The sequence below is a fragment of the Hirundo rustica genome, chromosome Z, assembly GCF_015227805.2.
Source record: "Hirundo rustica isolate bHirRus1 chromosome Z, bHirRus1.pri.v3, whole genome shotgun sequence".
In the NCBI taxonomy this organism is placed as follows: domain Eukaryota; kingdom Metazoa; phylum Chordata; class Aves; order Passeriformes; family Hirundinidae; genus Hirundo; species Hirundo rustica.
In genome coordinates, this window is record NC_053488.1 from 57,776,402 (window position 1) to 57,804,169 (window position 27,768).

The 27,768-nt window shown below is 39.8% G+C and overlaps 1 protein-coding gene across 3 annotated transcripts in view; it reads left to right on the top strand.

Moving 5' to 3' along the window:
- Positions 1 to 27,768, top strand: part of TRPM3 (transient receptor potential cation channel subfamily M member 3) — a 436,952-nt gene that overhangs the window by 358,981 nt on the left and 50,203 nt on the right. For 2 of the 3 annotated variants that reach the window (XM_040089919.2, XM_040089918.2), the window contains exons 9-13: positions 5,897 to 5,969; positions 13,931 to 14,031; positions 15,828 to 15,962; positions 18,698 to 18,748; positions 27,385 to 27,525. In XM_040089919.2, the coding sequence (XP_039945853.1) occupies positions 5,897 to 5,969; positions 13,931 to 14,031; positions 15,828 to 15,962; positions 18,698 to 18,748; positions 27,385 to 27,525 (501 nt within the window). The remainder of the gene's footprint in view (positions 1 to 5,896; positions 5,970 to 13,930; positions 14,032 to 15,827; positions 15,963 to 18,697; positions 18,749 to 27,384; positions 27,526 to 27,768) is intronic. The other variant, XM_058424050.1, reaches the window with a different exon arrangement.

A 27,768-nucleotide genomic window follows, 5' to 3' on the forward strand; every position in this document is an offset into this window, starting at 1 on the left:
TCACGAAGACAGGAAATAGGAGTCCTACCATGGGTTCATTTATCACATTTGCATTGAAAAGTAGAAAGGTCAGAATGAGGAAGACTTCTTTACTTCCTCATTTTGGGGACCTTTCCCCATGAAAAGGGCCTCCCACTGATTTCAAAGAACAAACTACACATGCTCAATAGCTTTTTAGCTAATTACCATACGAAGCGTGGAATGGGATGCACCAGGGTTATGAATATGCATTTGTGTTTTGGGTATTCAATGCTTTTGTAAATAAAAGGACTCTGTAATCACCTGTAAATTGCGGTGTGAATTTGGGAGCTATCCCGCACACTGCCCGAAGTCATAATAAACATACACTTTCTAACTTTAAACTGATAGAGAGTTTTTGTCCGTCTCAGTTGGGTATCAATACTAGATCAATACCCATATTTCTTTAATAAGTCATGCCAAGGAAAGCTAGAGCCTCCCTTGGAATGGAGAATGTAAACCCCCTTCCCTCCAAATTATTATAATTTTGCAATTAGGTGCTCTCAGGCAAAGATATGGGAAGAGGAGTAACAGTTCTTTGCTACGAATATTTAAAAAAAAAAAAAAATAGTACAAAAACACAGCAAGGGAGCAAACTAAAATCCTGGAAAAAACTCTTGACAGAGTCAGGGATACGACCTGGCACCCTGGTGGTCAGGGTGTTGGAAGCAGTCCAAATAAGTCCTCCTGGAGTACGGATGCGGTTCTGTGGAGCAGAGATGATCGTGTAGAAAAACCAGTGGTGACGAGATGGGTCCAGTCTTTCTCCGGGAATCCAGTGGAAAAATGGGATCACTTGTGTCCTTCAGTCCCAGTTTTTATCTAGCTAGGAACTGTTGGCTCCTCCCCCAGTGTGTGGAGCATCTCACAATGGGATGATGCAATGTGTCATGTCATTGGTGGGCCCTAATGGCCCATTATCAGAAGATGTCCCCCTGGAGGATGGAGGGGTGGTGAAAGAGATAAGAAACACTGCCCCACCTGGTTTTAATGGCTGGGTCGTTATCAGAAGGCATCCGCCCCCTCCCCCCTGGAGTTACAAGAGAAGGATAACACATCTCCCAAAAAACAGCTTTCAACAGCTGAAATAGAATACACATTTTATGTTGCATAATCCAAGACGTTTTTCACAGCAATACAGAAGAATGTTTGGTGGTAGTTTGACTAAAACTGCAACTCTTACCCCCTTGTTTCCTTTTGATATATAAATGAGTCCTTAGCAAATATTACTTTTTAATACAAGCTTCTTGGGGTTTATTATTTCCTAATTAAATATGCTGGATTCCAAATGCACACCTTAGTAGGTTGTTCTTCCTTCTGTATTTATTTTCTGTTAAAGTTGTCCAGGGGGTACAACACAAGGACAGGCTTAAAGGGTCTACAGTAGGTAGGTGAAAAGCTCTTAGGCACTTTATCTTCACTGAAAGAAGAAAAGCTTTTTCTTTTTCTTTTTCTTAGCAATGAGTTATTAAATGGGTTTCTAAGTCTTTTATTTTCTGTTAGTTTTGCATCTACCAAGATGGAAGATACTTATCTAAAAGAAGGTAGCTGGGAATAGAGCTTACTGACTCAGATATTTTCCCTTAGCACAGCATGTTTTTTAGTGCAGTGGCATCTGTATCCCCTTCTAACAGGGCTACAGCCAATGTCCTTAGTGTGTTGCTTATCAGTTCTCTGCAGGGAGAACACTGGTACCCACCGATGTACTGTAAGTAGTGCTGGCAGGTTGTGAGATACATTAATGGCTCTTGGAGTTAGATGACCCTATTGGAAACATAAATTCTTTACCTGTTAGCTCAGGGGAAAGAAAATAACAGAAGAGGTCTCCAGCAAAACAGACAGGGTTTTTAAGACCTGAAGATATTTCTAAGGGTGAGTTCTGCATAAATAATTTAAGACATGTCTGCATTTCCTCTTGCCTCTGACTACAGAAATTAAAGGTTGCTGTATGTATTTTAAACCTTGCATGCTTCCAGAAAAATGTCTGTTATCAACCCATCTATATCTGGTGCCAGGTAAAAAATCTCTCAGTGTCAAGGAGTAACAGTGAGAGGCATCTGTTCTGAAGGAGAGGCGGATGCTACCCAGCCAGCTGCTATGGATGGATAGCTCAAACGGACCTTTGTCTGCAGATATTTATCGTGTAAAGTGTTTGATACATACTCAGATTTTCTACTGTGTTCTGCTTTTCAGCCTAGGCTCCAGCCAGACTGTTTATCTGGGGTTGGTTCTGTGTTCTCACCGATAGCCTCACACAATAGGATTAACCTCAGTTACTCCTACTTGCTGAGTATCTGCCAGGACAAAAGTTCAATTACCTCAAACAGGAGGAGTGTCTCTGCCACAGAGAGCAAGCAGAGGTAGACAGTGACAGTAAACCTAAGCCATAAGAAGAAGCTGGACATATTTGCTTACTGCCTCTGTGCATCTAGAAAAGACAGAAGCCCACAGTGCCAGCTGAGTCTTTGAAGTCCTAAACTCAGAGCATTTTGAAATTAAGTTAGCATTTGGTTGAGATCCAGCCGAACATGAACCAGCAGTTTGCCCGTGTGGTCAATGAGGCCAATGGCATCCTGGCTTATATCACTAACGGTGTGGCCAGCAGGACATGGGCAATGACCATCCCCCTGTGCTCAGCCTTAGGTGAGGGTCAGTCCCTGAGGCCTTGAGTCCTGTGTTCTGTTTTGGGCCAAAAGTTGTGTCAGGGAAGGTTCAGGCTGGATATTAGAAGAAGGTTCTTTACTGAGAGGATGCTTGGGCACTGGAACAGGCTCCCCAGGGAAGTAGTCATAGCACCAAGCCTGACAGAGTTCAAGGAGCATTAGGACAATAAGTTTGAACACATGGTGTGACTCTTGGGCTGTCCTGTGCAAGGCCAGGAGTCGGACTCAATGATCCTTGTGGGTCCCTTCCATCTCAGGATATTCTGGGATTCTGTGATAATGTGATGTGCTGGGGCATGTCCAGACAAGGGCAACAGAGCTAGGGAAGGGTCTGGTGTACAAATCTGATGATGATCAGCTGGGGGACCTGAAGGTGTTTAGCCCGGAGCAAAGGAGCCTCAGGGGAGACCTTATCACTCTCTAGAACTGCCTGAAAGGAGGCTGGGGTGAGGCAGGGATCAGGGGTTTTTTCTCCCAGGTAAGAGGTAACAGGACAGGAGGAAACAGCCTGAGGTTGCACCAGATGCAGGGTTGGATTGGATATTAGGAACCAAATCTTCACTGAAAGGCTTGTCAAGCACTGGACCTGGCTGTAGTGGGAAGTGGTTGAGTCACCGCTACTGGAGATTACTGGAGGTGTTTAAAAGATGAGTTGATGTGGCACATAGTTTAGTGGTGGACTTGGCAGTTCTGTCAATAGTTGAACTGGATTATTTTAGAGGTCTTTTCTGAACTAAAATATCCTATGATTATGAGATTGTATGAAGTAGCATATTTTCCCTTGGTTCTGTCTGAAATTCTAGTTCAATCAGACATGACCCAAAAATTATAATTCTAGTGCGAGTGTGACCAATCTTTCAATTTCTATCTTTTTTCCCCAATTATTTGTCTTTATTTTACTACTTAAATTATGCTAGGTCTTTTAAAAATAATAATAAAGCAGTAGTTGATGTGGAAGGGCAGCCTTTTTATTCTAATGTCACTAATTTACATAAGTCCATTTTATTTTTAATTCAGCAATACTTTGTTCTTCTGATGGGTATTTTTCTGATGCATGCAGAGAAGAGGGTTGAAAAAGAAATTGGAAGTTTAAGGTTGTATGTGGTCCAGTGTCTGAAAACTATTTTCTTTCCTGTGGTGATAAGTTGTTCAGTGCTCGCAATTTATGTGATTACTTTTTATTAAGCTGGGAGTTCACGGATCCTGTGTTTAGTTTGAGCTGGTGTTTGTTCCTCCTCCAAATTCCATTGTTCAGTATGTTCAGTTGCCAATGTGCAGACTGCTTCTCCTGAGGCCTTAAAGACAGAGAAGGACATTTTGCCATTTCATGCTACCTCCAAGTTTGTAATCTGTGGCATGGGAAGCACATCATGACCATGTACAGCAGAGGGTCTAATCTGATCTCCTCACATACTGATTATGTTTTGAGATGAGACATACATGGAAATGTGTATTTCTATTCATATTACCTGTGGGTAGACTGTCTGCAGGGAAATCTTCATTACTGGTCATCAGGGAAATAGAAAAAAAATTGGAAAATTACCATAAAACATTTCTTTATGAGAAAGTGATCAAACCCTGGAACAGGCTCCTAGAGAAGTGGTCAATGCTCCATGCTTGTCAGCGTTTAAGAGGCATTTGGACAATGCCCTTAATACTATGCTTTAACTTTTGGCCAGCCCTGGTCAGGCAGTTGGACTAGATGATTGTTGAGGGTCTCTTCCAACTGAAATAATGTATTCTGTTACTCTTCTATTCCTATTCTAATTCTATTCTATTCTATTCCATTCTGAAGTTGTGGTATGAGGAATGAGGTATGTGGTATGAGGCTTTCTATTGAGAACGCTTTGAAGGATCAAATTAAATCTAGCTTGGAAATAGTGTACTTTAGCTGAGGAGGTTGCCTAACATAAGTAATATCTTACATCAGTTTTTTTGGGCATCACCTAACTCAATTGACTAAATAAGCTAAACCAGTTTCCTATTACTTTATCCAGTTGCTTTTTAGCCTCTAGGATGCTGTACTACTGTCACTGAGGCCAAAGCCTCTGAAACTCCTGGAGCTCTAGGATCAAATTAAGGTCGAATAGTTGCCAAAACAGGGCTGCACTGGATTTCCTGGGATATGCTCGGAAGCACTTTTCAGCTGTCAGACTGAAGCTTATCACTGAAGTTCTTCCTTGTCCTTCGGACTTCGTATGCCTCCTTCTTCTGTGATGGCAGACAGCTCTTGTTGCCCTGATGTTGGCTCAATATCAGATACTGCTGCTGTTCAGTGCTATATGAGTAAGAATCTAGGAACATGGAAACAGATGTTGCTCAATATGAATGTAAAAAATGCTTATGTAATTCCTAATTAAAGGTGCCACTTACTCTAGGAAAAAAGGAATCGAGGAGTCCATACTGACAAAAGAAAAAATGGGTAACAAATGTTTAGATCAAAATTATGTAAAGGAAAGGCACAAGTAAAAAGTTGCAATCTCTCTTGCTTTGTAAGAAGCAGAGGTTCAAAAAAAGCTATTGCTATGGCAACAAAAGGAACAAGGGGATTTACACTTCTGTATATTTCAATGCAGTCTTAACCAAGAATGAATCTGGCTAGAAAGAACAGCTGCACATATATTCATTCCTATTACTTATGAATTGTTTATCTCACCTCACTGCCTCAGAGTCTATAACTTAGAGCGATAGGTCATTGACCGTACGTGGCTGAAGACATTCCTAGACTTCTTAGAAGCGTAATTCTTGTATTATTTATCAAACTCTCTCCTACATAGAATCGTAAGGTTGAATGAGTTTCTAGTACCACTTGAAAATATTTATTCTATGTCATATACCAGCAATTAGGTCCACACTCATAATACACCTAAATCTTCCTCATAATCTGTTGGGAACACTAAGTCTAATGTCACTCTAATACAGGAACATTCCTTCATCTCTAATTTCACCCTGCAAGTGTCACTGAACACCATTTTTCCATATGAAGATTAATACAATTTCTATCTTAGCAAATTTTATGTCACAAGAGATACTGTATGTTATTCCTTTTTAATAAGCTTCTCATACAGCAAATAAAGTAAGATTATCTCATAGACATCAGGACATTTTAAGATACAAGTCATGGTGCCCTCATTTAAGTTGGTTTGTTTTTGTTGTGGTTTTTTTTTTTTAAATTACCCTGGTTTCAATAATGGTATTGTCTATTAACATTGCAGATCACAGTTTTTCGAATGGGATCAGAAGGACACCAGGATATTGATCTAGCTATCCTGACAGCACTACTGAAAGGTAACAGAGTTAAACTCCACAGTGAGTCTATATCAATCCAGTTTGTGTCTCTAATGTGCTGAAACCTGCATTTATTGATATATCTATCAAGATGATTAAGTCTATACTGTGAAACTGAAGTATTCTTCTTGCTCTAACTGCTTTAATCTAATCCAGCTCTTTCTTTAATGTTTAAACAGCTTTAATGTTTAAACAACCACCGGTTTTCCTTTCTGAAATTTGGTTCTACACAATCAGATGTGCCACAAGAAATACCAGTGGCGATCCCCACACTAGGTTCTTGAGAAGTTTAGTATTCACAGGAAGACAGCCAAAGAACTCAGATTACCTCGGTAGTTATAGAACATCCATTTAGATAAAAAAGGCTCTATTGTCAGAGTAAGATGTTATCTGTAGTCATTCCTAAGAAATTCTGGAAGTAGTGTGGGGTTCCTTTCAGCCTCCACTTGCAGAGTGGAGATGATTGGTTTTTTAATCTTAAATTTGGCTGGTTGTTGCATCTTTCTAAGCCATTACATGTTACAGTTCTGCTCTTAAAATGTTGGCATGAAATAAATTTGCTTTTGCTAGAGTTCATTATAGGCACTGGTCTATATTAATTAATAAATTAATTCTAAACAAGGATCAAGAATTTCATCCATCACCAAATTTCTCCTTTTTGTCCCTTGGAAATAATATAATTACAGGTTTCATTTTTATCTTAAATGTAACTGAAGCCTTCATTATCCTCAGTGTCAAGGTATTCTCTTCACATTTGTTCTTTCATCTCTGAAAGTATTCCTCTTGTTTTCTATTAATAAGGCAAAGAATGTCTTAGAGTTGTGATTCCATTTTTTCTAGATGTGTTTTCAAGGTCTGTATTCCAGTATGGATCCCTGGAGTCTTCTGAAAACTGACCCTTGGAAGCTGAAGAAAATAAAGCATAGGCCTGTGAGGGATTGTTTTATATTTGATATGCACTTTTGCAGTATTCACATGAGCAACTGTTTTAGTGGCTGCAATCTCAGTATATGAGCAGTCCTCCATGATTTGGAGTATCCATTTTGCAAGTTACCTAATTGGTGCTGTTTGCCCCTTAGTAAAATAAAATTTCCTTTCCTTTTCATGTTAAAGGTGCAAGTCATCATATGAAGCTTTTGTTAGCTCAGGCGGTGCCTGAGTCTGTGTAAGTACTTTTGACATCTCCTTTCATGCTTCTGAGAATCTTGATTTGAAAATCTGCTGATGGCAGTTTTGCTTAAAAATGAGCCAGAGGAACTAAGACTTGTATCTCATCTTCCCTGTTCCTCAGGACTTTCTGATTATTAAAGTATTCAATGAAGATCCGGTTCATCAGGTGCACCTGGTTCATATAAGCCTCCTGACCATTGGGTCTTTAATTAATATGTGCAAAGATGAGCTGTGTTATCTCAGCCAAGTCAGTCATCCTTATTCACACCATGTCATTGCACAAGTGTTCCGGCCCACCTTGAAAGAAATACTCTCTTTCTGTAAATATACCTCACTAGACTGATGGATATTTGTGTTTTTCATCAAAGTCTAAGGCAACAATGCTGAACCACTTGTCTATTGATTTTTAATAAGTAATTTATTTGTAATAGGTAGAATAAATCAAAATTATTTTTTCATGCTGTTGGAATTTTCATGGCATTGGCGTTTTCATGACATTGGAAACTTACTTCCCACAGCTGCTTTTCTCTCAAATTAAAGAAAAATAATAATTGTAATAAGTAAAATAATTAAGGAGATTTCAAGACTGGGTCTCAGTTACCTTGAAATTCATAAATTTAATTTTACGAATTCATGTCTTCCTACTCACCAGTACTATGTGAAAAAAGGGGCAGAGCAATGTATGAAACTGGTGAGTGACTAGCAGTAACTTTTTCTCAGTCTTCCTGATGAGGAATTTGCAGCTTTTTATAGTGCAAGAGGAGCATATCATGACCCATCCTACCCTTGTGTGAGTGATTTGGTCAGGGAGGAGTGGGACAAGGGTTTGGAAACACAAAGTATCACTGCCTATTTGCTGTGCAAAATTTGTGATTAATGTATTTTAAACCCACAGCAGCCTTAAGAACTTGGGTTACGAACTGGCTGCATAGCGAGGCCCATAGTGTTGCATCTAGCTGGTGGCCAGTCATCAGTGGTGTCCCTCAGGGATCAGTGCTAGGACTAAATCTGTTTCATGTTTTATTGATTACATGGATGAGGGTACTGAGTCTTTTATTAGTAAATTTGAGGATGACACTAAGCTGGGAGCGTGTGTTGATCTGTTGGAAGGTGGGATGGCTCTGCAGAGAGATCTGGAACAGTTGGATGGATGGGCAGAGTCTAACAAGATGAAGTTTATGAAGTCCAAGTGCCAAGTCCTGCACTTTGGCCACAATAACCCCCTGCAGCATTATAGGCTGGGGAAGGTGTGGCTGGCTGGACAGTGCCCAGGAGGAAAGGGACCTGGGGGTACTGGTGACAGCAGCTGAACATGAGCCAGCAGTGTGCCCAGGTGGCCAAGAGGGCCAATAGTATCCTGGCCTGGATCAGGAATAGTGTGGCCAGCAGGAGCAGGGAGGTCATTCTTCCCCTGTACTCAGCACTGGTCAGGCCTCACCTTTGAGTTTTTTGTCCAGTTTTGGGTCCCTCAGTTTAGGAAGGATGTTGAGATGCTTGAGCGTGTCCAGAGGAGGGCAACAAGGCTGCTGAAGGACTTGGGAAACAAGCCATACGAAGAATGACTGAGGGAGCTGGGGTTGTTTAGCCTGGAGAAAAGGAGACTCAGAGGTGACCATATAACTCTGCAACTTCCTGAAGGATGGTTCTAGGCAGCTGGGGGTTGGTCTCTTTCCCCGGGCAGTGACTGACAGAACGAGAAGACAGAGTCTCAGACTGTGTCAAGGGAAATATAGGTTGGATACTAGGAAAAAGTTTTTTCTAGAAAGGCTGATAAAGTATTGGAATGGTCTGCCTTGGGAGGTGGTGGAGTCACCATCCCTGGCTGTGTTTACAGAAAGACTGGATGCGGCACTCAGTGCCATGGTTTAGTTGAGGTGCTAGGGCTGGGTTGGACTCATTGATCTTGGAGGTCACTTCCAACCTAGTGATTCTCTGATACAGACACACTGTCAATTCAGGAGCTCTCCTTGACAGCATATTCCACAAGCCCCAAACCCAGCACCACGTATTATTTCTTTGTTTGTTTTCACAAGTCAGCAAGATCTATCTTTCTTGGAAATGATGTTCAATAAACTACAGAATGGCATCCAAACTGGTTATCAATTTACATTGCATGGATGTCACAACAGCATATGGTTTGAAATTTCTTTTTTTTTTTTTTTAATGTTGTGAGACAAAAATGTGGGAAGTAAGTTTCCAAAGGCATGAGTTTATAGCATGCAAGTTTATCAATACACTTTAACTGTTTGTGCTCTCTTAACTTGAACAGTTGGAATTCACACCATAATTGATTTTGTCCTTTTGCAGCTGCTAGTGAAGCAGAAGGCATATGACAGGGAATTTAAAGACAGCATATGGAGATGGTCTGAAAAAATACTTGCTTTGAAGTGGCTTCAAAGATCCTAGTTCACAATGTTGTTGCAATGTCTGGAGTAGTCTAGCACCAGCCATGTTTCAGACGGTGCTCCAGGAGCCTCCCCAGTACAATTGTCAGCACTGGGAAAGAGGTCCTGTGTGGTATGTGCATTCAGCAATATTACTGCCATGTACCCTCTGAGATAAGCCATGTTAGGCTAATGCAGAGCTGAAGCCTCTGCATACTTTACAGCCTGAATAACTATCAGATGGTCAAGGATAGTATGCCAACCATGAAATCACAGACATAAAAAGGTTTCAGAGTTAGGTCAGCTATCTGGTTATTGCTCATGTATTTGTTTTTTTATATCTGCTTTTATATCGCAAACTGGTTTCATAATTGCCAGGATGATTCTGTAGCAAAAGCTGTGGAAACACAGCTTTTGCACCAAAGAGCTGCTGAAACAGGAGACAACATCAGACCTGCAGAGACACAAAGCAAAAAGTTAATTTGGTTTGCTATTTTCCCTAATCTAGTTCTTTTCTTTAGATTTTGATTCAAATGGGACACTGACATGTTTAAATGCACTGTGGAAATGGATATCCCACAACCATTTCTGTCTAGGTAGATGTTTCATGTAATCTTTCCAGATATCTGAGCTCCAAGATCATCGACTATTCTAGGAGAACCCTTTAGGGATTTACATTGGTTACATTAGCCAGTATGTACAAGGCTGTAGTAATAAGTTTATAAAAGCTCTTCAGTAATCCTGTAAGTGCACAACACTCATTGTCTGATGTGTACCCTGGTTCACCGAGGAGACAGCATCAGGTTTATAGCCCCAGGCTTTACCATTTAGGAGTATTGCATTTTTGGTCCAAAATATTGAGTAGACAGTGTGACTTTTTACCAGAAGAGCCTATGCAAGCACTTCTGGATGGCAGACTAAGAACATAAAATTAACATCTGCAGGAACTAACAGCTGTCCCAGCAGTCTACCTATATCTATACAAAGATAAAATACTGCCAAAACAATATATTGCATCCCAACTGCAACTTTTCTTCTAGGAGCAGATGTAAGGAAGGGTCACACTGCAGATGCTGACATAGTCTCAAAGCATTCTTTTGAGTAGCATATGTTACAACCAGCCAGACACCAGAATACTGAGTAAATATTACAGAGACGTTAGTCATATTACCTAAAACATTATTAAACGCAATAAGTGTGATATGATATTTAAAATAATACAAAGCAATGGGTTATTAACTCTACTTATTTATTTCCCAAATATTCTTTGGCTTTGATTTGATCACATTACAGTGACACTCATGAGTGACAGGCATCCCCAGAAAGATCACTTTATGGATTCTTCCTACTGACATGAGTCCATGCACTGTGGCACTGAATGCAGTCAAGGAAATGATTGAAAGGAGACAGTATCTTAAGAAGGCCATATCATGTTTTTTCTGGGAGTTTTTCTTATATGAGTGGAATCACTCATACTTGTTAATAGTGGGTAGAACTCCACCTAAAATTGCCTGAATACTTCCTTTTTCATGTGAGGCAAAGGCCATCACTTCTATTGTAGAATAAAATCAATTAAAAGGCATCCACAGCCCATATGCTCCTTGGTACAAACATTTATAGCTTTGATTTTCCTTCTCCTCTTAAGTAATATCAGTGTTACTCACATTCATCTGAAAACCCCATAGAGAAGATGGGATAGAGAAGGAAGCAAGAAACTGTACTGTGTAAGCACCCATCCAACCAAATGCACCAGAGCCCCAGCATGCACACCCATACTGCCCAGTCTACATCCTAGCTGATAGACAGCTTCAGACCTGGAGTACAACATCCCCTTGAGAAACCACACATTTCTTTCAACTGCCAGATACCTGAAGTGCTCTGTGAGGCAATGAAATCAAACATTATGGCAACAAGCACTGAGAAGAGGGCCCACTCTGGGACTGCATATGTACCAACAGGAAAATTTGGCTGCTGCTGGTAGCCTTAAATACAATGAAGGGAGATGGGGAGGACCCAGACTGGACCATGGCTTGCTTTCCCCTCTGCTCAGTATCTGGAGAAACGAGCATGCTCAAAAGAAAATTTTGGTGAATGAATGAGCAGGCACCACCTTATGCCCCCAGCCAGCTGTTCTTTCCTATGACCAAATGCACCAGAAGACCCTCTATTCATCCACTATCTGAATCTTTTCTAAAGCATGAAATGGCCCAGGACTGCTAGGGTCAGTTGACATAAAGTAGAGAACATTCCCTGCTAGGGCTCAGAAGTTATTCACCTGGAACTTCGGTGATTTAGCTTGACTTCTGCCTGAAGTGGGGGCAGTGTAAATAGCCCACTTGCCTTCTCAAGTCCATCTGATTCACTCTTGATCCAAAATGATTTCTAACTAGAAGGCATCCCTGGCTACCTATACTGTAGGCTGCAGCAGGAAAATCAGGATTTGAAGCTGAGATTGTCAGGCTGTGGGATCACCATCACTGCCTCCAGGTTTTAGAGTTCACCCATGTGCCTCCTCCATGGCTCACCAAAAGCCTTGCCTGAATCCCTGCTAAAGCTTTCACTTCCCCTGCAGGCATATGACTGGGAAGTAGGAGGTCCAATGAGACCATCTCTTGTTTGCTTCAGGAGGGGGGAAGAACATTATTTGCTCTCTGTGTTTTACTTACACTATCATACTCACTGCAGGTATTATTTTTTTCTGTTTTTATAAATAAATCTTGGGATGTTGAAATGTAGAGACATTTTTGCCTTTCCCAAAGGTAAATATTTTCTGTTCTTGAATGCTGCATGTTGGTTGTGTAAGAAACTGAAAGTTTCAGATGTTGTTGGCATCCCACCCCACCGCCCCCCCCCCCCAAGGTCTCTTGTGAGACGTTTTGTCTGGGTTGCAGTACATAGCAATGAGCAGTTGTATCTTATGCAAAGGGGCATTCCTGATACTTCTTAGCCACAGAAGTCACAGAAGTATTTTCACTTTCTTTTTTTCCTTCTTCCTTTTGTTTCAATTCTGTTCTGTTCCTGCATTGTCCACCTTTTTATCAGAGCTCACTTCTGTATGAATGTGATTTGGATGATCCAAAATCCACCATCTCTCAAATAGTTATTGTAGGTATTGACAAGTATTTGCAATGGCAGCAGAAAGCTGACTTCAAAGTTGATAGTTATGAAATTAAACTATAGGCTAAGCTCTACAAAGGTTTTTATTAAGGTCTCCACAGGGAGTTTCAGAAGCCAGCTTTATGTTTTCCTTGCCTCCAGTTTCAGAGTCCACTTTCACTGGAACACTATGTGGGTTTGAATAGTACTGAAATGAGGACAGAAATGCTTTGAAGTAATGAAAAGCTATTATTTATCCTCACTCCATGATATCAGTATAAGAATTAATGAAGACAAAATAACAGTAGAGGTATGATGTCTTTAAAAAATAAGCCTTTATACAATCACCTAACCACTGCAAACAGATATGTAGTTAAAAGTCAAAGGGCCCTTTATTTATTTGGTTGATCAGTCCATTCAGGCCAGTTCTCCCTTTGACATTGAAACACAAATGCTGTTTTATTATTACAAATTGGCTGAGAACCGTGAAATATTAAAAAAGCACAGCAGGACAGGAATATCCCACCGTGTTCATTAAAACTGCAGGAAAAACATACCCTCCCTTCCAAAAACAAACAGCTCCAAATCCATCTTATTGTCTGCATAATTTCTCATTTAATTTGGATATATTATACCTTGACACAAGCTTTATAGAATTCTTTCTTTCATGGGTATTTCATATGTGAAGGCAAATTTGTCCCAGCAACACCTCCATACCAATAGAGGAGAAATTCCTATGCTTCTTACCAAGCTGGAAGGCATAAGATGCCAAAAATGCACAGCTACTGAAATCAGTGGTGTCTGTATGAAATGGATCTACTTGCAGTTGCTGGAGGAACATGTGTGTGTGTGTGTGTGTGTGTGTGTGTGTGTGTGTGTGTCTCGTGATATGTGTGGGTGTGCATGTATTCCTGCAGCTCCATCTGTATATTGGCTTGTTCTCTTGCTTCCCATCCAATAGGAGGGAAACAACCAGTTTAGTTCACCACAAATTACCTCTTCTGATATCGCCTGTATCTGCTGTATATTGAAGGGAATATGAGGAAATAATTAATGTTGACAAGACAATCTGAGAACAACAGATCCAGATTTTTTTTTTTTTAATTTTTTTTTTTTTTTTTTTTTTTTTTTTTTTTTTTTTTAGCAAGTGTAATGGAAGGTTTTGTTTTGTTTTAATATGAGATCAGTTGCAGAAACGACATGGACATCTCTGAGACTTCTCACAAAGAGGAGTTACAAGGGAATAATGAGTCTAATGTCTTGTTTCTTTCTCCCCCTCGTTTCCCCCTGCACCCCTGTCTGTATGCACAGGAGCTAATGCATCTGCTCCTGACCAGCTGAGCCTAGCACTAGCCTGGAACAGAGTAGACATCGCCCGCAGCCAGATCTTTATTTATGGGCAACAGTGGCCGGTACAGTATATCTATCTATCTATATATGTATATATACACAACATCTTCTATTGGAAACACTTTGAACTCTACGGAGTATTAAATCCACTCTGTTTGTGATGGTGGTTTCAAACACGCTGGGTCCTGCCAAAAACACGGTTCCCAATCTCAGCTTGCTGGAGGCAGGCACAGTTGCAGAGGTTAAGGTGTTCTGTTGTCCAAGGAAATGGTGACATCTAGCGATGCTTTAAGATCAGGAAACCATTCGGCTGAAAAAACAGGAAGTACCAGATTGATGCTACCAAGTATGATTCTGCAAGCCGAGGAAAACAAGTGTACAGCTATGTCTTAGTACTAGGCTATGAATTCAAGCAAAATCAAAACTTATTTTTACTCTTCAAGCAGTATGCTTTTATATGCAAAAACTAAATTTAAAGTGAATAATTTACATAAAAAATACACCATGCAAATGTTTGAGGTCAGGTGGACTGCAGGAGGTGATCAGCAGTGTCACCACGGGTGGGCTGTGGTCCAGACCTCAGATGGTGTTAATTCTCTGCCTACTGATGTTCTGCATCGGTCTGCCTGCTCCACATCTGCACCGTCCTGTGCTCCAGTTGTTCCCAGGAATAGCATTCCCAAGGAGCACCAGGGGCATGGATTCTCTTAGGAGTGGTAGAGCTGTAAACAGAAGGGTTATCAAATACTGTGTCAGGCAGAGGAGGAAGCGAAAGAAGTCACACAGAAAAAAAGCCAAACAAGCAAAAACCAAACAACAACAACAACAACAACAAAACAACCTAAATTAAAAAAAAAATACAAATATATATATAAAACAAAACACAGAAGGTCTTGATCTCTACCTGTCCTTAAAGCTGAAGTTATTCACTCAAAAGACTATTGCACCACAATAGTCACTACTATGACACTTTTTTCATCACTGTCAGTAAAATTTCACATTACCATTACATGAGCATTTACAATTCCCCATGGAAAAATAATAACAATGGGGAAAGCTTCTGTTTAAGTATCCTTGCTTTAAATGTAGGTTTCTGCATCTTGCTACCCCTAAAAGCTAGTACAAAAATCCTTGCCTTTTCTGTCACTGAGTGAACAGAAAATTTTGGTTTTGATATTGGGCATAAGTATGTGTCAAAACATGGCACTGAACTGTCCTCTTTGTTATCTCTTCATCGGCACATCATAGCAAAAATTTGCATAAATTCTGCAAACTGCAATTGTTTTGGAAGCTAAAAGCTGGACGAAATTATCTCATCCTTCTAACTCTGCCTGACCTACAAGAGATAAGAAGGAGAGGTTTTGTGTAAGAAGACCTCTTGCATTTGGGCCTTCAAAGAAATGCAAATTATGAAGCTATTTCAGTTTCCTCAGTGTTTAAATGTCCCTGAGGCTCCACACCACAAACAGAAGAAAACTATAGAAATAACAGAATTAAAGTGATTTTGTGTGCACATAACAAATATATCCAGTACAAATAAGATGTTTGACAGGAAAAGAAATAATGATAATAAAGACATGGTAAATAAGGTAGAGATGTGATCACCAGTTCACAGTGATTTGTCCTAATCAGTTTTTTCTAGAGTATTTTAGCTAGCACACTGATTTTCATTTCTGAAATGCAGCCCTGAATCAGAAAAAAGTGTTACAGATTAAAACCATGATTATCCCATTTCAAGCATAGAAGAGCAACCCTCAGAATTTTGTCAGGGTTCCCTGCTTGTGTTAGTGTTGACTGAACCAGCTGGCTGTAGCGTGCCACGCCCAGGAAGAGTTTCAATTAATCACTTGCTTTGCAGGTGGGCTCCCTTGAGCAAGCAATGCTGGACGCACTGGTGTTGGACAGAGTGGATTTTGTGAAATTACTCATAGAAAATGGAGTAAGCATGCATCGTTTTCTCACCATCTCCCGGCTAGAGGAATTGTACAATACGGTAGGGCCAGCCTAAGGCAAATTTTCTGTCTCTATATTCACTGTTCTAGCTTCCACTTCTATTGTAGTGACATGATGATGATGCAGCAGGCAGTCAACACCTGCTGCAGAAATTTTTCAGTGTCCATATTGTCTCTCTTGTTTGTCTCTCATATAATGTAACATGCTGCTGTATGGATTTTGTAAGACATGAAATAAGCCTCACACAGTGCCAGCTAATTTCTTGTCATTGTAATTCCAGTATGACAAACCTAAGATTTAGGCAGATGGCAAGTTCGGACCCATACAGTGGTGTTATATGACTCCTGAAAATGCTGTTTCAGAAAATCTTCCAACTCTTAATCACTGTCTCTGTTACAGTGAAGGACTTCCCCATGCCCACATTGAGTTCTGAAAATTAGATCTTTCACTTTTAAAAACCTGTTTGCAAGTTTTTAATCCTTGCTGTTAAAATGAACATAAAACTGCACAAGTTAAGTCTGCTTCTGAATTCTCAAATGCAAAACACATTCCAACATTCTCAGTACTACTGCCTACTTAGGCAGTAGTTCAGAAAGTTCAAACTTCTTATGTGTTATGAAAAAATTCTTAAAGCACTGTCTAGTTCTTAGAATTCCCACTTTTGTGTGTTGTAGAAGGGCTGTGATAGGGCTTTTCTTTTCAAAAAGGTTTTTTTCTGCCAGTACTTTTCAAAGCCTTTGCTGTCATAAGCTGATACACTGGGCCGTTATCTGGAGGTGTTTCACACTGATGGTGACCAGAAGTCAGTCTTGCAAAATATCAAATATGAAAAGGATTTATTAAATTTGGGCAAAATAAAGAGGAACAAGTAGATAGATAGATTAGATAGATAGATAGATAGATCGATAGATAGATAGATAGATAGATAGATGTGTGAGTGTTGTGTGTGGTATATATATGCCAAACTCCCATCTGATCCTTGGTCAGCTTACATTTTGCTATTGACTAGCATCTATGTATTAAGAACAGAATGCCTATGAGCTTTCTTGTAACAGGGATAAGTATTGTAGTTCTTGTACCAAGGCCAGTTTTTACAGGGAATAAGTTTGACAGAAGTTTTCAGCTCTACATCTAAAAGAAGGGCTTTTGGAACAAATTTATTGCTACAGAAATCAGCATACATTTTTTCATGCACAAAATCCAAAAGACCAAGGCTCTGAAATGCCTAAACTACCTGTTATACTATATGATCAAATGCATTCATAGTAGCCTTAGCACCAAAAAAAATCACAACACCAGTTAAAAAATACTATATTTCAGCATGAGACCTAGGAGTGACCTGTGAAGCTACAAACCAGTGAACCATATCTCTGCCATGGCAAATTTGTAAAAATAGATTAATGTATAGAAATATAGTCAAGGGAATCAATTTTGTGTCAACAAAGAGTTTACCCATCTTCTATAGGAAAATGTTAAGCCTTAGAAATCTATTATCTATTGCCATTTCTGCAATCGCCATGCAGGAGAATGTTGTGCTTGTGCATTTGGTTTTGTTTTGGTGTTTTTTTTTTTGTTTGTTTGTTTGTTTGTTTGTTTGTTTGGGTTTTTTTTAAAAAAAAAAAAAAGAACTGTCTGATAGTACTTTAAAACTTTGAAGGTTATTAAAGAAATTTAGCTGCCATGGTTTAGAAGATCACTGATGTTTTTGGTTTAGAGACTACTTGAATGTTAGAAAACAGGGAGAAGGAATACATGGTTCAGTTTTACCACAAAAGGACATTATGACCAGGGTTACGGAAGACTCGGTCCTGGGACCACAGCTGTTCAGTTTGTTTAGGTAAGATCTGAAAAATGGTACCTACAGAAGAGACAATAATTTTTGTAGGCAGTTTAGAAAATCTGAAGCAGCATATGAAGAATCACTGGTAAATCTCATCATGCTCAGAGGTGGGGTTACGTAAAATTAAGCATTGGGAAGTGCAGAGCAATGCACACACAGAAAAATTGACTCTACATATGTAGTCATCTCATCCATCATCAGCTACAACCAAGAAGACCTCTCATAAAAGTCTCTTAAAATATCAGCAACAGTCAAAAAACAAAGCAGAAAATAAAATAAGATATAATAGTAGTAGTAGTAGTAGTAGTAGTAGTAGTAGTAGTAGTAGTAGTAGTAGTATCAAAACTGTGGAACTCCTATGCAGAATATTTTTGCAATGACAGCTGGAGTCTAAAGAAGATTGGATAAATTCACAGATTGTGCATTTCTGCATTCAAATGCATATGCATTCATGGGCAGCGGCTTTCAGATGAGACAATCTCAATGCAATGCCAGGCTCAGAGTGTCTCAGAGCCACCAGCAGTGGAAGTGGAAGTCCTGAGTGCAGGAAGGCTGAGACTAAAGCAGCTGGTTTTGCTTCCAATCTTCCCCAGAGGTTGTGCTGGCTTTTCTAAGCCAGGAGCCTAACCTGATAACACACGACTTCAGTTTTCATCCAGTGTGGCGGTTAATTGGGTTTTCTTAGGGAAGAGTTTTCTACAGAAAAAGAAAACAGGTCAAATAATGCTCTTGTAATTGTTTGGGTTTGTTGGTTTTGGTTGGTTTTTTGTTGTGGTTTTTTGTTGTTGTGTTTTTGTTTTTTTTTTTTAATTGATAATACTGTACAGTTGAAGTGCTCTCAGCTGCCTGATTTCTAAACTACCAAGGTGAGAAATTTATCTCAACACTTGTATTTTGTGCAAACTGTTTTGTTCTTCTTCATTCATTCTTTGCAGAGACATGGACCATCCAACACTCTGCATCATCTAGTCAGGGACGTGAAAAAGGTAAGACTTCAATAGACGGTAGGTTGAAAATAATGCCTTTTTTTTTTTTTTTTTTTTTTTTTTTTTTTTTTTTTTTTTTAGCTAGATACAATCTCTGTTTTGCATGAGCTTTCAGTCAGAGCCTTCTTCTTCCTGCCAGTACAGAATGTCCTGTTTGTGTGCTCCAAATATGAACTTTTTGCATACAAAGCACAATTAGCAGGTTATTTGGCTTGCTTTCTCTGTGGTTTTAGACGCTTGAGTAATAGTGTGTCTGCTGCCATAATTATAGACTCTTACATACTGTGTGGATTTATGCTGTTACTTGTATATTTCTATACCTGCAACTGTTGTCAAAGTTACTTTCCGTGTTGCTGGTTTACTTCTGAGCCTGTAAAACAGCTGTTACCTTTGTTCTGTATCCTGGCTTGTTGAAACAGTTCCTCATTCTGTATTGTATAGTTCATTGTAGCCATCATCCTCAGCAGAAATTAAAAAAAAAAAAAAAAAGAGTAGTGCAACTTTCCCCTGACCCTTGTCATGTTAATTTCAACAATCTTGAATTATAAAAATCCATTAGAAGAGCTGGACAGAAATACTGAAAGAGATAGTGGCAGAAAGGAGATACCAAGTACCTTTACCAATGTGCTCAGGATTACGAGTTACAACAGCTGCAATAAATAAGAATCCCTTATCCTTTAAATATACGGATCAAGTAAGGAGATTGAGTCTGCAAATCACCTCATCAGCTTGAATATTCTCCCAAAGCATGTGCAGATTACAACCTTGCATATTATGTAAGTCAGACCTCAAGGGTAGTGTACTTGAGAAAGGATATTTCTGTACGTGGGACTAGATAGAAAATTGAAAAGGGAGAGGACCTTTTTTGTTGGTTTGGTTTGGTTTGGTTTGGTTTGGTTTGGTTTGGTTTGGTTTGGTTTGGTTTTTCCCTAAGAGCACGGATTTTAGTGGTTTCTTCCATCAGTGACAGCTGAGTAGAATTAAGTCACTTAAGGGAGGAGAGTAGTAATGTGTCATAGAACACCTTTTTATTAAGTAGTTCTACAGAATAATCAGTAGCATGTGTAGGAAGGTTCTGGTGCTATTCTTTGGTTAGTGTGCTAAATGGCATCATCATTGTCCAATTATGTTTAGTGTATTAAGTGACCATTGAAGAGTGTGAAATGCCTACAAAAAGAACCTATGTACAAATCCTCTTGGATTGAGCAGAGTAAAGGTAGAAACTATTTAGAATGGATACTACTCCTGAAGCCCAAGTTTCCAGAATATTTTTTTACTCAATATGCAGTTATTTATGTGCCTATAAGAATTTGAAAGAAGCATAATTTGTCTTCTGCTTTAAAGTATATACCTTTCCAAATACCTCCTCTCCCCTAGAATCACCTTTCCAAGTCCTTCTTCAAAGGCATAGCAAATTGTATTTTAGTAACAAAATAATATTAATCTCTTTTTTCTGAGCCCCTAATTAAATATGTATTTTTAAAGAAACTCTTGAAAGAAAAGGCATCAAAGTAGTCAAATATGATCTATAATTATGGATGTGTATGGATAGACATTAGATAAACTTACACTATATTTGATTACATTATTTTTTCCACGGTGACTTCTAACTAGTAGATGATGATTATCTTTCCATAAATTTATCTTTCTTTCTTCAGTCAATATCTAAAATCTTCAGTGATTCCAACTACACTGAATCAGTCTTAGGAACATACGTGAGGGCTTTGAAAACAGACAGCCTGGTGCAGCTCTTCAGCACCTTCCTGAAAAGAACAGACCTCTGGGGCTGTATTTCTCATTTTGCCAGTAATGAGGAACAGCCAGGGTTCACAAGGAGAAGTGACAGCTCACCATAGCCCTGCCAACTGAGCAGATTCCTTACCAGTCAACCAAGCCATAAATCAGTCAGCAGACCTGACAGCAGTTTAAATGAAAATACCTCCTTGGAAAAAAACTTCTTAATGTACACATCAGCATTTGACAGTCAGATCACAGAATCACAGATTGTTTAGAGACCTCCAAGAGACCTCCAAGATCAATGAGTCCAACCCAGCCCTAGCACCTCAACTAAACCATGGCACTGAGTGCCGCATCCAGTCTTTCTGTAAACACAGCCAGGGATGGTGACTCCACCACCTCCCAAGGCAGACCATTCCAATACTTTATCAGCCTTTCTAGAAAAAACTTTTTCCTTGTATCCAACCTATATTTCCCTTGACACAGTCTGAGACTCTGTCCTCTCGTTCTGTCAGTCGCTGCCTGAGGAAAGAGACCAACCCCCAACTGCCTAGAACCATCCTTCAGGAAGTTGCAGAGTTATATGGTCACCTCTGAGTCTCCTTTTCTCCAGGCTAAACAGCCCCAGCTCCCTCAGTCATTCTTCATATGGCTTGTTTCCCAAGTCCTTCAGCAGCCTTGTTGCCCTCCTCTGGACACGCTCAAGCATCTCAACATCCTTCCTAAACTGAGGGGCCCAAAACTGGACACAATACTCAAAGGTGAGGCCTGACCAGTGCTGAGTACAGGGGAAGAATGACCTCCCTGCTCCTGCTGGCCACACTATTCCTGATCCAGGCCAGGATGCCATTGGCCCTCTTGGCCACCTGGGCACACTGCTGGCTCCTGTTCAGCTGCTGTCACCAGTGCCCCCAGGTCCCTTTCCTCCTGGGCACTGTCCAGCCAGCCACACCTTCCCCAGCCTATAACGCTGCAGGGAGTTATTGTGGCCAAAGTGCAGGACTTGGCACTTGGACTTATTAAACTTCATCTTGTTAGACTCTGCCCATCCATCCAACTGTTCCAGATCTCTCTGCAGAGCCATCCCACCTTCCAACAGATCAACACACGCTCCCAGCTTAGTGTCATCCTCAAATTTACTAATCAAAGATTCAATACCCACATCCATGTCATCAATAAAAATATCAAACCAAACTGTCCCCAGCACAGATCCCTGAGGGACACCACTGGTGACTGGTCGCCAGCTGCATGCAGCACCGTTCACCACCACTCTCTAGGCCTGGCCATCCAGCCAGTTCCTAACCCAGCAAAGAGTGCTCCTGTCCAAGCCTCGGGCTGCCAGCTTATCCTGGAGCGTGCTGTGGGACACAGTGTCAAAGGCCTTGCTGAAGTCCAAATAGACAACATCCACAGCCCTTCCTGTATCCACCAGGTGGGTCACCTGGTCATAAAAGGAGATGAAGTTGGTCAGGCATGATCACCTCTCCTAAACCCATGCTGGCTGGGCCTGAAACCCTGGCCATCCTGTAAATTCTGTGTGATGACACTCAGTATAAACTGTTCCATTATCTTGCCAGGTACTGAGGTCAGGCTGACTGGTCTGTAATTACCAGAATCCTTCCTCCCACCCTTTTTGTGAATGGGTGTCACATTGGCCAGTTTCCAGCCATCTGGAACCTCACCAGTGAGCCAGGACTGTTGATAAATGATGGAGAGTGGCTTAACAAGCTCATCTGCCAGCTCCCTCATCACCCTGGGATGGATCCCATCTGGGCCCATAGATTTATGAGTATCCTAGTGTCTCAGCAGTTCTCTGATAATGGGGGACCATTCTGTTCATTAACGCCATCAACCAACCACCAACCAAGTTGTCTTGAAGGCAAGTGGTCTTCTTACTGAAAACTGAGGAAAAGAATGCATTAAGCACTTCTGCCTTCTCCTCATCTGCAGTTACTATGTTCCCTCCCTCATCCAACAGAGAATAAAGGTTGGCCTTACCTTTCCTTTTACCATTGATATATTTGTAGAAACATTTTTTATTATCCTTTACAGAGATCACCATTTTAAGTGGCACATCATGCATGAAAGACAGCATGAAAGACCACACTGATGATGCTAGTTTTTTCAGGATGGATATTAGGAGAAAGTTTTTCAGGGAAAGAGTGATAAGGTACTGGAATAGTCTGCCCGGGGAGGTGGTGGAGTCACCATCCCTAGACGTGTTTAAAGAAAGACTGGATGTGGCACTCGTTGCCATGATATAGTTGAGGTGTTAGGGCTAAGTTGGACTCGATGATCTTGAAGGTCTCTTCCAACCTAAACAATCTGTGATTCTGGGATTCTGTGATTGAGTTCATGTATATTTTGATGCCAGACACCTAATCTCTCAGATTTAATTACAGCATCACAGACTATAAATATAAAAGTATGCAATATGCCACCTTGAAACAATACCTAATCAATATGAAAAACATGTTAATCTCAATTTTAAAACCTGCATTATTTAAAAATGTGTATGCTAAAAAATTTATTTGCATCTTGATCATTGTGGATTCTCAGATAGAAAATGGAAGTTTAAAAATCACAGAAGCAGTAATTTACTAATATTGTACTATATAGCTGTATAAATCAGTAGGAGGGTGTTGTTTGTTTTGTGTTTTGTTTTGCTTTAAAGAATATCTTGCCTGCTTAATAAAGCAAATAATTAGAACAGAAGTCGCATTATCAGATTCCATTTGTGGCAGCATTTAGACACACGTGCACACACACACATGCATGTGAACATATAATACAACAATGCATTTTCCCTTTGGATTTCCAAATACTACTGTGAAGACTGGTAGCCTAGGCAGCATATTGTAAAAACCTGGAGACACAATCTTAAAGAATTTACAGTAATCAAAATGTGCATAAATTTTGCCTTTATTAACAAGACAAATGACTCTGCCTCAGACCACCTTTCAGTCCTCTCAGTTCCATAGCTACATAGTGAGGCCAACCTGCCTGCATTTTTGGCCTCATGGCTGTTCTGACATCTCCTGTCAAGGGTCCAGAATTTCACATTTAAATCTGGCTTCCTTCCATAGACATACCCAGCAATGTACCCAGGCTAAGCAGAAAAAATCAGAACCTGGCTGTGGTGGATGCCCTGTCTACAAGTGAAGGTTGTCCTCTACAAATTTTAAAAAAAGAAAAAAAATCCTTCCCTGCCTCAACTAGCAGATGAAGAGCAGTAGAAATTAACAGGTGGATTTTTTTTCATTTATCCACAATATTGTATCTAATTAACAGATCTCAATTCCACTTCAAAGTTATTTACATTTCCAGAGTTGTGGGGTTTTTTGGACTGCACTGTATGTCTGCATTTCCAAAGAACAAACTAGCAATATATAGAATTTTGACTGTACTATTTTTTCCTCAGCACGCAGACTCAGAGGCTTGATACGTGGTGACGCAAAAATGTACTTGAAATGAAAAATGTACCACAACTGATTAGCTCCAGTTTAAACCTGAAATTTCTTCATGAGAAGAATAGTGCATTAACACTGGAGTTTGTCCCAGCATTAAAAGACTTTTTGATTATTAACCAGGATAACTATCTCACCTCAAAATCAAACTTTCTCCTCAGTCATTCTTGACCACCTAGACTGCACTAGAATTAGTTCATCCAAATTCTTGTTGTTCTTGGGGTGACTCTGTCCCACTTTCACCACTGTGCTTCATTTACATGCATTGTTAGCACTGCCAGGGTGGTTCAAGCTGTCTGCTGAGAGAGTGAATGCTTTGGCACGTGTGTAACTCCTCTAACAAGGATGGTCGAGCTTTATTTACTAGGGCTTCTTACTTTGGAAAAGTAATGTTTATGAAATATGTATTTTTGCTGTGGATTTGTGAGTTTTCTTTAGTGAAGTGTTTCAGTACTATATGGGAGGTTTAGATGCAAAGTTATTTTACCAGAACTTTTTATCTAAATCTTCTATGATAATTTAGAAATCAGAACTGCATCAAGAAACTCACACTTCGTAACACGTGTAGCACCCTGATGCCTGTTGTTCTTTCTTAACTGCTCAAATGTTTTTTGCCACTTAGTAATATTAAAGCATTCAGTTTGAGAGAAGACCTTAAGATGGAAGGAGTCTGTTTAACTACAAACCTGCCTTGGAGCTGCAACTCCCATTTCTGCTAATGCTTTCATCCTTGTTCTAGTAGAATTATCATTTTATGCATTCTGGAAGGAGAAGAACATTTGGGGGGAAAAACCAACCAAACAAACCTAGAAGGATTTAATTTTTTAAATTTTGAGGTTTATTTTTTATTTCATTTTTAGATGTTATTTTTCTTTAAACTGTTCAGTATAAATGTTACCATGTCCAAATTATCTAAGCTAATACACATTCCTGCAAACCATAGCAATTCCCCCACCCATCAAATTAGACAAGATTAGGAAGGTTGCAAAAGGATATGCTACAGGATATTACTTAAAAATGGTTGGCAGCTCAGTTTTTTCCACTAAATTTGCTTGATTTTCTGTCCGTTTGGATGCCAGCCGATTGCTGGGCATGATACTCTATGAGAGCGCAACCTCCCTCCCTCCCTCCTCAGCCTTTTCAGCATGCTGCTTGTGGCATGGTAGCAGGGCAGTAAATAAGCTCTTCATGGCTGAAGTAGAAGAGGAAGGAGGATCTTTGCATCCATCTGCTCTCCCTTAGTGTTTCTTTGCTCTAATCTAATAAGCACATCTCTAGAGAAACCAGATATCTCCAGACATGCAGATATTTCCAGCAAGACATGATAGACATCATAAAATTGCTGCATGTGAATTACTAACCTTCTTCTAATGAGAACATAAAAAGAGCTACAGGCTCACTGTAATCTATACTGTATATCATTGTAGAACATTAGATTTATTACAGTGCACTGAAAAACTGTGAAGCTAAGAGGTACAATTTCTGGTCCTTCTGCAATATTGAATATATTAAATAAATTTTTGTTAGAGGAATCCTTTTTTTTCAAGGCTACTATTCATAGGACACAGAAGAATAATTTTCTCTCTTTCCACCTTTATTTTGTAGTCATATCTTTTGCACAGTGACCTACAGAACAGAGAGGGTTCTGTAAATCTGAACGGTTTCTTAGTTTCTCTAGAGCCAGGTGATCTATTCACAATTTGCTTCATCATGCCTTCTTTTCTAGCAGGGAATGCTTACTGAAACATGAGCTGTCATCCAGTCAATTCAGAAGCAGTGAGCTAGAGAAGGAAGCAAATTTTCATTTGGGTTCATTGCCTTCTCATTAATCCTTTCCTCCTGCAAAAGGATCAGAATTTACCTTGTTTAGTTCCACTGGAGGGAATGGAAGAGCAAGTGTGCCCACACTAGGGTTTTGCTCCTCCATTGCCAGAGACCCCCAAGAGACTTGACTGGCACATCTGTAAGTGCAGCCCAGCCTGAAATAATTCAGCACACAAGATGTCCCATTGGGTTTACCGCAACTGGAGAATAGAAATGCCCCATTAACTCAGAGCAAATTCGTATGCAGTGAGAGGCAATATGTACTGAAATCTCTCTTCATAGTTTTGCAACCCAGAAGTACTGGAGAACTCATAACCTTAGTGATGCCATTTTCAGATTTGAAAGTGAAGAGAAGGAAGATGTGTGCAAGGGGGTTCCCATAAAAATGACAGTAAGATGTGGACATATTTGTCATTCTTTTTCCTTTGAAGTTAAATGTTACATGCTGAAGACATCATAGACATAGACATAGACATAGACATAGACATAGACATAGACATAGACATCATATACATATACACATACATGTACACATGCATATACACATACATATGCATATCTATTTAGATATAGATATATAAAAATATCTAACAGAGGGTAAGAAAGGAAAAGAAATGGAAGGAGAAGTATGTAGTCATCTTTTCCAGGATCCTCCTAATGACCATTGCCACAAACTCAGTTCATTTCTTGTGAGACAATCCCCATGGCTCTGCTGTAAATTGCATAACTAGATAATGTGTCTAGAGGGGCTTTTAGTAAAATATGTAAGGTACTCAAGTAGGGAATATGTAGAAAAATTGCTAGGCCTGTAGTTTTCTTCATAAACAAACCCCAAAATAATTAGCCACAGATATTTTGTTTATTGCAGCTTTCATACATACAGATGCTTTCCTCATTTTTGGTGTGAGACTTAAGCAAGGGTGTGTATCCTTTGAGCATAGCTCCAAAACTGAATGCTAATAGGCTCTCCTTGCTCCTAGCAACTAGTAATAATGATAGCTCACATACTGTGTAAGTCCTCTAGGGTTGTAACAACAATCTTATCTCCTGCCCCTGCTTTCCTGGAACATGGGAAGGAAACACTGCAGAATAGGAAGGAGCAGGTCCCATGTGAACAAAAGATTTTTTGTGATGTCACTTCACCATGCCTTGACAGTTCAGATGACACAGTCCAGAGAGATGCCAGCAGAGATGTGAGATGCCAGGATGAGTTGTGGGTGAGAGCTGGTGCAGGAAAAGTGCTATCTTGCAGAACTAGAGTCCCACAACTGTGACTGATTTTTCAAGTGTATCGATCCTCATGCTTTTGTTTCTGCAGTCATGTTCCTTGTTTCCACAGCTGAAGAATATGAGTACTGTGTACTGACATTATCTGTCTTCTGTTACTTCCAACAAGTTCTTCACCTTCTTATTTAACTTATGTCTTCTTTCCAAGCAAGAATATCCAGGTTTCGGTTGGATCTATTTTAAGGTGAATTAATTAACCAGCATAATAATACATTCCTGATTTTACCTATTTAATTTGTTTTATTCTAACATCATTTTAAATACATTAAACAATGTCAGTAATAAGCATTTCTTCTCCCACCATCCATATTTTCATTGCAGGGAAACTTGCCTCCTGATTATCGGATAAGTCTGATTGATATTGGATTGGTGATAGAGTACCTGATGGGAGGAGCATATCGCTGCAATTACACCCGAAAGCGGTTCAGAACACTGTACCACAATTTGTTCGGGCCCAAGAGAGTAAGAACCAAGTTATTTGTCATCCTCATGACTGTAGCAAGTGCCAGGGGTTACCATAGCTTCTTACTTGGTTCCAGACTGCCGGGTTCCAGTGCACACACTATTCATTCTACAGATTCATTTCCATTATGTGCATTGCAGTTATCTCACCATAATACATCACAAGCCAGACACTGATACAAGCTATGGTTTTTATTAATTTAATTTTAAAAATTGTTGCGTTCTGCTTCCTTGCTGAAAACA